The 11,546-nt window shown below is 40.3% G+C and overlaps 1 protein-coding gene across 1 annotated transcript in view; it reads right to left on the bottom strand.

The window, feature by feature from the left end:
* Positions 1-1,647: 1,647 nt before the first annotated feature.
* The window catches only part of ADAT2 (adenosine deaminase tRNA specific 2), a 28,966-nt gene continuing 19,067 nt past the window's right edge, over positions 1,648-11,546 (bottom strand). Inside the window, exons 3-6 of the mRNA XM_015061879.3 lie at positions 8,668-8,818; positions 6,835-6,941; positions 2,071-2,143; positions 1,648-1,940 (exon numbers count right to left, since the gene is read on the bottom strand). Of these exons, the coding sequence (XP_014917365.2) occupies positions 1,897-1,940; positions 2,071-2,143; positions 6,835-6,941; positions 8,668-8,818 (375 nt within the window). The 3' untranslated portion in view covers positions 1,648-1,896. The remainder of the gene's footprint in view (positions 1,941-2,070; positions 2,144-6,834; positions 6,942-8,667; positions 8,819-11,546) is intronic.

Raw genomic sequence — 11,546 nt, 5'->3', positions numbered from 1 at the left:
ACTATCTGTAAGTTAAGATACCCATATACTAGTTTTAGATTTGACTTTTTATCCTAGATATTCCCCTTATTATTCATTTTTCTCCAAATTTCAATCAATAAAGTTATTTAACAAATATTTACCAAGAACCTACTTGATAGCCAGACTTACTGGTACTTACTGGTACCAGAGGAAAGATTCCAGGTTTTTTGTCTACAAGTAATCCCTGAGAAAACGATGATATGAAGACAGTAAGTGCAATCAAGTCTGCTTGCAGAAAAGCATAAGAAGCCAGAAATGAATCATGACCAACTGCAAAAAGGAATCAACTAGTCAAAGCACTAAAGTTTAATGAGAAGATAATTTTTAAAGTAGGTGAAATTGAAGAGAAGTTACATGTAACATTATTATAAATTTAAAAATCATGCATATTCTTCTCCATCAAATTTCTCAAATGCAGTTAAAAACACACACGTACAAAACCAAGCAATTATAAATCTTCTGAAGCATGTAACTGTGATTAGCTGCTACTCTCAGCAATATAAAAATACTTTCACCACAATTACATTCCAGCCTGTAATGTAATTCAAAACAAACAAGTCAGACATCACTCAAATGGCAGAACCAACAAATACAGATGCTTTGCATCAAGGAAATGAATCCACTGAAGAAATGCAACAGGAGCCTGGAGCTGGGCTTCTGGTGGAACAGTGAGGCCCCCTTCTGGGCAGACGCAGAGCACCCCAGTGTGGTTCTACAGAGCTGTTTTTCCATGGGCGCCAACCCTTAGTGCGGTCAGAAAGTATTGAGTGTCTGGGACTTCCGGCTGGGGAGACCCTTCCCAGGGTTGTGTGCCCATTTTTCAATTTTAGGTTTTAAATTCTAAGTCTGGACTTTTATAAAAAGAAATAACAATTTGATTTCAGAGTAAATAAAGCCATTCTATTTAATCATGCAACCAGCAGTCCCAACACCAAATGGCACACCCATCCCCTGTTCTCTTCTTGTTGCCATGACCCTTAAGACCCTCTAACGTACTGTATAATCTATCAGGCGTATTATCTGTCTCCCCCTGCTAGAATATCAGCTCCATGAGGGCAGGATTCATCATTTTGCTCACTGATTTGATGAACAAATGGAGCTTGGCATAGTGTAGCTGCTTGCTAATAAAGAAGGAATTGTCTCATTTCTGCTTTTATCTTTTAAGAAAATATTCATCTTCACCTTCAAAGAAGGCGTAACGTTTTATTATAGCAATATGCTATAATTTAAAAATGACACGTACTTGTTTTTAAAAGTATGCATTTTCTCGAACTGCTTTATAAAAGCAAAAAGAAATCAGTTCTGAGGCACACACAATCATAATCTATATGTATACAACTCATAGACAAATTCCAAGAAAGTCACGGGCCCTCATCGCTTCTTGGCCTTTTGGCTAAGATCAAGTGTAGAAAGTCACGGGCCCTCAACACCCTGGGAGGACACAGTAGCTGCAAAGAATGAAGGACCCGATTCTGCAAAGCCAGGCCGAAAGCAGGTGTCCACAGTGTGGCACACTCCAGTCCGGACACATGCCAGGTGACTGGGTCTGGATACACATTCACTGAAACTGAGGACTTTCCTGGCCCAGGCACAATGATTTTGGCAGGAAGAGCATGCACTGCTTACTAATTTCTAAAATTTCAATCTTTATTTTTATCCCCTTCTTACAATGTTCTTTAAGCTTATGGAAAAGCTAACCATTGTCTACAACTGTCAGACTTTTAAAAAGTGCCAATTTGTTCCCTGAACACAGCAAATAATGGGAGATAATTTTCCCACGGGTTGAGGGCACATATGAACATATGATTCAATGATGTCAACAACTTTCAGTCCAAGAATGTCGTCAAGGGGCATCAGCCTTCCCTCAGAACAAGTTCAAGGTTTCGGACATTCCTTTTTCCGAACTTTTGATTTTGGTGCTGTGAAAAGAATAGCAAAAAAAAAAAAAAAAGAGAGAGAGAAAATGAAGAGGAGGGCCCATGTCAGACTCTGTTCACACAGCTTTGTCTTAAGTGAGGTTACATCATGTACAGCAAAGGGAAAACTGACCATTTGGATTTTCCTGTTTGTAGAAGGTCTTCAACATTTCCACTGCTTCCTCGGCCCGATATCCAGGAATGCACTGTTGAAATGAGAAGATTGAGGATGAATATCGCCCAATGAAACTGTGGCCTGTATCCCATACAAACAGCAATTGGGGGACAGCAGTGATGCAGGTAAGGAAGTACATTTCCAAGAGAATAGAGTACAGACTCAAACCGCACTCCAATCAACTATTATTTCTCAATCAACTACTATTGAAGTTACCAGCTATGTGATCTTGGGTACTGTGCCTCAGCTGCCTCATGCGTACAGTGTAGGTAATTACAGCACTTACCTCAGAAGGGTTTCATGAAGAGTAAATAAGATTACATAAAATAACACCTGTTAAATACCTGACACATCATAAGAATTTGTTAAGCATCTGCTATGTTTTTCGACCCTTATTCACTGTTGGCCCATTAAGCGTTTGATGCTATAGAGCTATAGTTGGTAGTCCGCAGCTAAAAATGATCAACTAAGTATGATTTTTATATTTTTAAAGGGTTGTAAAAAATTTAAAAAAGAAGAAGAAGAAGAAGAAGGAGGAGGAGGAGGAGGAGGAGGAGATGTGACACAGACGTGAGTGGCTCACAAAGGCTAACATATTTACTATTAGGCTCTTTACAGAAAAAAAAGTGTTGATCTTTACTGTAGTGGATGCTTTCAAAAGGATTTAATTGGATCTATCTTTGGTATCTAACTAGAGAGAAAAGATCGATTAAGTGAAAGAGTAAGAAATTACGATAATGGTAAGGAGTGAAATTATGTATAAAACACTACATGATGATGAAACTTGAACTTGCCTTAAACACAGCAATTATTTAAAGAGGCTGAACACAGGATTTCAGGGAAAGAGTAATAATGAGCTTGGGTTGTGGGAGGAATCCAACTAATGGGGGGTAGGGGGCCTATAGGTAAAGAAATTCAAGAGAGAAAATGAGGTCAAAATATACAGGGCTTTGAAGGTGTGTTACACGAGTTTGAATTCGATATGCTGCATCCTTCTAAGATGCACGAAATGAAAAAATGAACAGAGACTCCATGGAGGCATACCCAGAAGCAGCCACTGGAGGGGAAGCAGCTAGTGAGTGCCAGCACAAGGGCCTGGCGAGCATGGTCTGCTGCTCAGAATGAACCTCCTTTTCCCTTCTGCCTTCAGTCAGCTCTTACCTGGACCTATGAAGCCTGAATAAACCTTCCCCATCAGAAGAAGACCTTTACGAGTTTAATGTTTTTAGATTGCACATATAAGAAGGATCATCAGGGGCACCTGGGTTAAGCGTCCAACTCTTGACTTTGTCTCAGGTCATGATCTCATGGTTTGTGAATTCAAGCCCCTTGTTGGGCTCTGTGCAGACAATATAGAGCCTGTGTGGGATTCCCTCTCTCCCTCTCTCTCTGCCCCTCCTACTTGTACACACACACCCTCTCTCTCTCAAAATAAATAAACTTAAAAAAAAAAAAAGATCATATAGTATTTGTCTTTCTCTGTTTGATTTCTTTCACTTGGCATAATGCCCTCAAGGTCCATTCATGTTGTCCTAAATGGCAGGATTTCCTTCTTTTTTATGGCTGAATAATATTCTATTGCATATGTATTAAAATATACATATTATATATTTATTATATATTATATATGTGCGTGCATATACACACACACACACACACATACATATATATATATACAGAGAGAGAGAGAGAGAGAGAGAGAGAGAGAGAGAGAGAGAACATTCTAATTATAGAAGCAAAGAGTAGAATGGTAGTTGCCAGGGGTGGAGGGGTGGGGGTTGTGGAGAATGAAGAGACAGTGCAAAGGGTACAAACTTTCAACTATAAGGTAAGTTCTGTAAGGTGAGGATCTAAGGAACAGCACAGTGACTATAGTTAACAACACTGTATTGTGTACTTAAAAGCTGTGAAGAGAATAGAGCTTAAATGTTCTGACCATAACAACAAAATGGTAATTATGTAAGGTGAATGGTGTGTTAACTAACTTTATTGTGGTAAACATTTCACAATCTATACGTCTAACAAATCATCTCACTGTACACCTTAAACTTTACACAATGTTATATGTCAATTACATCTCAGTAAAGCTGGGGGGAAAAATATCCCAATAACCTTCCTTTGACCCTGCCCCTCAAGCAAGCTACTACCCTGCTGCTCCCTGAGACCGGCTACCCTGCTGCTCCCACAGACTCCTGGCCGTCACTTGTGTGGCTCTCATTTCCTCTTCAATCTCATCCATGCTGGCTTGTGCTCCCAGATCTCCCAAGGGCCCCTACTGACCAAAACACTGGTTTCCTTTCCATTGTCCTCAACTCTCTGCAATGGTGGAGACTACTGACCATTCTCGCTTCTTTTTAGAGCTCTCTCCTCCTTTGGCTTCTCTGTTCTCACAACCTTCTCAGACCATTCTAACCATGGTGGGTCAGTCCCATTCTCCTCACGCTACACTGTTTGTGCTCCTCAGAGCTCCCACCTCTCCTCATGTTCTCATGAGCACCAAACAAGCACAAAGCACTCTCCCCTCCTGTGAGGTCAAAGCAGTGGTCCTCCACCTTGGCTGCTCAGTGGAATCGACTGGGAACTCTCTTAAGAAAATACTAATATTCCACCTCCTCCACCCTCTCACCTTATACAGTTGGTCTGGGGCAGGGACCTCCCACAGGCACACTTAAAAAGCTCTACAATATGCAGTCTGGGATGAGACTCACTGAGTTACAGATGGAGAAGGAAATTGCATCACTCTAAGATACCAAGACAATATTTTCAACTATTCATTATAGCAATAAATTGTGACTTTAATAAAAAGCACACATTCTTATTAAAATAAACTTTTAAAAATGGAGCAGGTACATATTATAAACAATCACTATCTTCTCTGAAAAGAATAGTTCTGCAGGTGTCCTCTATGAGCTTAATTCAGCTTATAATATAGCATTAAAGGATCAATGATTCTGCAATACAAAAACAGTATCCCACCTCCCACACCCGCCCCCCTACCTGAACCAACCAAATAAAGGAAGAAAACACAGGATCCAGAAGCCTAGGGTGTCAATGTTTCCTTAGAATTTCAAACACTTAAAAACAAAAACAACATAATTTGGCATCAGACCTGGAGATACGGCTTCAAATACTGGTCACTCCTTTCACTGGGACCAATTAGTCCAAGTACACACACTATGATCTTATTCTTTGGTTCAGAGAGATCAACTCTGTGCAGAGACGTGTAAGAGAGGACTGTTTGGGCACTCAGTGTCACTGACGTGTTGGAGAGAAATTTTCTACCTATGTCTGATATCCAAGGGCTTATCCTTGTTCTGCCCAGGAGCTTTGAGAAATTCTTTAGATCTTTTTCATAAATGAAGTACAGGGTCAGCAATTTACTTGCAAAGAGTTATGTAAATAAAATTTGAGCTACTAACAGAAGCGATTGGGAAAAATCAAATCACTTTGCACATTATTTTTTATTTTATTTATTTATTTGAGAGAGAGAGAGAGGATGTAAGTGAGCGAGGGAGGGCAGAGAGAGAGAGAGAGAGAGAGAGAAGCTGTGCTCATGCTCATCCAAAGTGGGGCCTGTGCTCCCTCAAAGCAGGGCACGAGCTCCCCCGAAGTGGGACTTGAGCTCACCCCATGTGGGGCTTGAACTCACGGGCCGTGAGGTCATGACCTGAGCCGAAACTGAGCCACCCAGGCACCCTGAAGATTTTTTTAATGGTCAAGCTGATAGTATTATTTATTCTCTGTTGTTCAATTATAATTTCTTTTCCGATGTGATGTTAAAAGTTATCTATTCTCAAATATACAGAAGTCGTTAGGAAAGCTAATGTTCAGCTGGAAAAACTCAAAATAGAATGTTTTCCAAAACTTGTTCTCAGTGGGATTCAGCCAAATTTAGCCCTTCATAGGTGCTTGGTATTCTCCTAAGAATATCTGAGGTCTTTGAAGTTAACTGCCCACCATGTCAAGCCTTTGTTAAATACTTTTCATTTTAAAACATAATACTTCAGGATTAACTTTGGAGAAAAAAAAAATCACACCGGTTTATGAAAAACGATATGTATCTACAGGCCAAACTCGGAAATAGAAATTCCCACTGCTCATAGCCTTAAACATAAAAACTTGGGGAGAGGTGGCAAGATTAAACGGAAAGTAGAATTTTTAAGGGAAAACAAAAACAATGTGGATCCTAGGGCCTGGGGGAAATTTCAGTACTGAAAAGGCAGGGGGAACAAATAATGAAAACACAGGTATTAATTGCTACACACCAAAAATGGTACATAGTGATAAAGCAAAATGATTGGCTAAGTGCAAAAATATTGTGTGTGCACTGTAAATAGCAGTACTGTTACTGACAGAGTCCAAGCTTCTCCTAAACTCAGTACAGCACAGAGCTGGGGACACGCACTGAGTGAAAATGCCAACTGTGACCACGTCTCCAAACATCCCTGAAGGTGTTGGTAAAGACTGTCAGGAGAGACACCCTGGAAGGTTGGGGACTTTCCTTCTGGAAAGGTTCTGTTAATTAAGAGAGCCAAGCACTTACCTGGAAATGATTACCTGTCATCTTATACTGAGGCATAAATGAACTTGACTAGTGGTCCCAGAGTCTGCCTGGTCCTAGCATGACTCTTTGGTATACTGACCACACTTGAACAATTCCCGAGCCCATACAGAAATCAAAGGAATGAGAAAGAAAGAGGAAACATTAGCAGGTCATATTACCTGAAATGGTCTCCCAGTATTTGGTAAATCAGCAGAGGCAATATTTAGAACAGAGCCACAACCACCAAATCGTTCGTTCTGACAGCCATATACCACCAGTGGAATTTATGGGAAAGAATTAAGGTCCCGAAGCCAATGTGCAGTTCAAGTGTGTACAGTGACAAGACCAGGGTAGGTTTATACCAGCCAGCCGGGAGAGGGAAGTTCAGGCTACTTTTAAAAAGTTAAGGGGCGCCTGGGTGGCGCAGTCGATAAGCGTCCGACTTCAGCCAGGTCACAATCTCGCGGTCCGTGAGTTCGAGCCCCGCGTCAGGCTCTGGGCTGATGGCTCAGAGCCTGGAGCCTGTTTCCGATTCTGTGTCTCCCTCTCTCTCTGCCCCTCCCCCGTTCATGCTCTGTCTCTCTCTGTCCCAAAAATAAATAAACGTTGAAAAAAAAAAATTAAAAAAAAAAAAAGTTAAGCGTAGGCTTAGTCTTAAAAATCAGACAATCCAGTTACACAAAAGAAGGAGGTCTAAAGGATTTAGGAACTAACATCTCACAACTGCAAATAATAAAAACCGAATACATGGTTACTAAATATTCACAGTTTGGTATTCTCTCTAGTCTTTCCTAACCTACTTTCTGTGAATCATTAGGGAACTGGAGCCAGAAAGGAAGTAGGAATTTAATCCAGGGATTTGCACCTTTTAAAAATAGGATTGTTGGTGGCTCCTGGGTGGCTCAGTCAGTTGAGCATCCGACTTCGGCTCAGGTCATGATCTCACAGTCAGTCCGTGAGTTCCGGCCCCACATCAGGCTCTGTGCTGACAGCTCAGAGCCTGGAGCCTGCTTCGGATTCTGTGTCTCCCTCGCTCTCTGCCCCTCCCCCACTCATGCTCTGCTCTCTCTGTCTCTCAAAAATTAATAAATGTTAATTTTTTAAAATAATAATAAAAATAAATAAATACATAAAAATGGGATTGTTCCCTATTCTTTCCCCAAATAAAATGCAACATGTGCCCCAATATAAAACAGACTAAGGCTGAGCCGCGCCATAAGGCAGGTTGGGGAGGGGCTAAGTAAGGGGACTCTAGTAAGTGGGGGCTAAGTAAGTAAGGGGACTCTAACTCCCCTTTTACAAAGTAAAGACTGTACATACATGTTATCATACTCAAAACCCTCTGTTATTTTTAAAGTGATGAATTTTTTCACACATACATAGCAAAATAAGTACATAAAAATGTGCATGTATGAAATTAAGTTTTTGAACTAGCAAATAATTTTTTAAAGATCTTAGAGACAAACTTGCTACACTCAGTATTTGTGTTGCTTACTATGAAAGACACAATTCAAAGAGTTTTTCATTCCCCATTTATTTATAATTACAGTATCATAAGTGATGTGTTTTTTTACCTGGTATTTACTCTGACTTAATACGTTTCATACATTGTAACAGGTACTCATGGCAAAAATAAACAAAAACATATAAACAGAAAGAAAAAATTTAAATCACCTATAATCTATTATCCAAAGGTGCATATTCTTCAGATCTTTCTCTGCACACAGTTTTATAATCTACTTTAATTTGTGATTTATCCTCCCACAGCAGTTTGTTAGCTCTTAGTGTCTTTCTCTAGTTCATTTGGTTAACAGTTTTATGTCTATTGACATAAAATGAAGTAATTTTGTTATTTAAAAATCTTTCCTAAATATTTTTTGGCCAAGGGGCACAATATTTTATAACTTGTTTCATAAGTCTGCTTTCACATATTAGAAAGCAGGTTATGTGTCCGGCCATTTTCAAGTTTATAGGAAGGGCCCAAGACAGGAACTCACAAAGTCAAAGGATACTCATCAGGCGGAGAGCAGCTGCACACATAATACACGGCTCCACAGTGACATACAGCACGGTGTGTTCAAATACTTCAGAAGGACTCTTGCCACTTTGGTGGCACCAGTCCAGGGCCTGATCGATGGCCACCATTTCTGCATGTCGAGTAGCCTGGAAAAAGAGAGGTGCTTACATCAACACGTAACTGTGTTTTACAAACACTCAAAAATAAGTACCCAACATGGGCCTAATGTTTCTGCCAATGTTTTAATGAGTAAGGGTTTCAGGGACACTCTTAGCAGTTGACAATGTATTCCCCGATTCAAGTACCACAGCTTCACCAATGCAAGACAGCGAATCTGAGATGCCATGTGATTTATGCTCTATTTTTATTTAAGTACCTAAGAACTTCAGGGGACGCTCTTTCAATTAAATGCCGCGGAGAACAGAAGTCTCAAAACAAAACAAAACAAAAAAAGAGTCCAGGGTTTATGAATACTCCAGGGGAAGCCTGAAGTCTTCACAAGCACGTGCTCCAATTTCAGATATTTTCAAGGCCATCCCTCACCTAACTCTAAGCGAATCCATATTTAGTTTACTGGAATGTCATCACTTCTATTTTCTTTGGGATGAGATTTAATATTCTGGCAGACTCTAGAGAAAACCAGAGATTTGGTATGAGTCTTGGATACCTCATGGGTGGTAGGAGAATGCAGGGGAAATCACACAGCATTTGGAAATACCCATACTTAACTCTGAATCCTGACTGTGGCCTCACTCATTATGTGGCCTTGGGCAAGTTACATAAATTCTCTAAGCCTTGGGTCCACCATGTGTAAAACAACGTATGCTGGCATGTAAACCTCATAAAACACTGATTTACATGAAGCAGATGTTGCACGCTATATAGGTACTCTGCTATGCAGTAATTATTAATAACATTCAAGATGATCACACTTGTCAATAAACTTACGCTCATTGCTAAGAACAAGTCATTGTGCTAAATCCTATGTGAGGTTAAAGAGTCTGTCCTCAACAAGTATAAAATCTGGTGAGGCAAACAGTTGCTAACCTGTGACACAGAGTAGGGTGTGGAAAATGGTGGCACAGTGGCCCAAGGTGCCGTGGTAGCTGGAGGCAGGTGGAAGCTATGCTGGTCCAGAATCATGAACTCAGAGTGTAAGGTATTTTAGAGAACTGGTTCCCAAACCTGCCTGCATACCAGACCTAACTGGGGAGCTTAAAAAGTTTCCCCAACTCCAGTGCTTTTTCAAAAATCAAATTCAGGGGTGCCTGGGTGGCTCAATTGGTTGAGCGCCCGACTTCGGCTCAGGTCATGATCTCACGGTTTGTGAGTTCGAGCCCCGCGTCGGGCTCTGTGCTGACAGCTCAGAGCCTGGAGCCTGCTTCGGATTCTGTGTCTCCCTCTCTCTCTGCCCCTCCCCAACTCATGCTCTGTCTCTCTCTCTCTCTGTCAAAAATAAATAAACATTAAAAAAAAATTTTTTTTTAATCAAATTCAGAATTACTGAATCAAGTCTCCCCAGAATTCTCTGTAAGCAACCGTTAAACTGAATCACTGCAATCAACCTCTCTGTTAGTGTGCAGAGCCAGAAGCTAAGTCAGGACAAGTAGAAAACACACCGCTGGAAGAGGTGATGGCAGTGAAAGGCGTGGTGGTAGTATCAGAGCCAAAAGTAGGACTCGGGTCTCCTCATTGGGGGTTAAGAGTGTTTCTATGCTGCTTTATAGGGTAATCTTCTATAGGACACCGAATACCAAGATAAATGCAGGCTAATTTCAAGATACAGAAGAAACCCAGGTCATCGGAGGGATAGATGGATGATGTTAGGGCATTCAAAGCTCTCATGTAAAGATACCATACTGAACCACAAAATGTAATTAGGGAGATAGGACAAGCATTTAAAATACAGAATTCTACTCCTAGACAAGTATCTGTATATTCACTAATTGCTACATTATGCTTATTACTTCTCTCACAAATGTTTTGATAGCCACATAATAATTGCTTTGATGAATCTGGGTTCCTAGTTTGCATGTGCTCTTTTTTATTTTATTTTATTTTTTATAGATATGATGGATAAACTTTAAATTTCCTACAGCACCATTACCAACATCAGCTTGTTCTCTAACTCCCAAGATCAAATAATAACATCAAAGTCTGTGTGAGTGATGTTATGGTTATAACCTGTCCATGAGTCCAGCTAGTACTTCTTGTCATAAAATTATGACGGGGCACCTGGGTGGCTCAGTCGGTTAAGCGTCCAACTTCAGCTCAGGTCATGATCTCATAGTCCATGAGTTCGAGCCCTGCATTGGGCTCTGTGCTGACAGCTCAGAGCCTGGAGCTTGCTTCAGATTCTGTGTCTCCCTCTCTCTCTGCCCCTCCCCTGCTCATGCTCTGTCTCTCTCTGTCTCAAAAATAAATAAAAACATTTAAAAATTTTTTTGTTTTAATCATAAAATTATGACACACTGTTGTGATATCAAGAAGTATTGCCTCAATTCATGAACTCCTCAACCTAAGCACAATAATATAAAGGCACACAAGCTATTAAAGTGTACATGTAGGTTTAGAGACAGCAGGTGGTAGACTTTATCGCATGAATTCTCTAATGCACAGTTTCCTTTATACAGTCCTTTTATACCTCCAAAGATATAAACTGAAGGTGATTGTTTAATTTACCAGGAGGAATACATTATTTCAAGGTACTAAAAAATGTGATACAAGTTAAATTGATATGTTTTGTAAAGTGGAATTTCTATATATTAGATTTGCTTAAGATGGAGATTAGAGTCATTTCTTTAGTATTGAAGCTCCAATGTAATAAAACCCCCTCTTGAGTTTCACTCAACTGTTAAAGTAAAACTCCATGAC

Source organism: Acinonyx jubatus, chromosome B2, assembly GCF_027475565.1.
Source record: "Acinonyx jubatus isolate Ajub_Pintada_27869175 chromosome B2, VMU_Ajub_asm_v1.0, whole genome shotgun sequence".
NCBI classification, from domain to species: domain Eukaryota; kingdom Metazoa; phylum Chordata; class Mammalia; order Carnivora; family Felidae; genus Acinonyx; species Acinonyx jubatus.
Note: the sequence above shows the minus strand (reverse complement) of the source record. Positions and strands in the feature narration are given on the sequence as shown.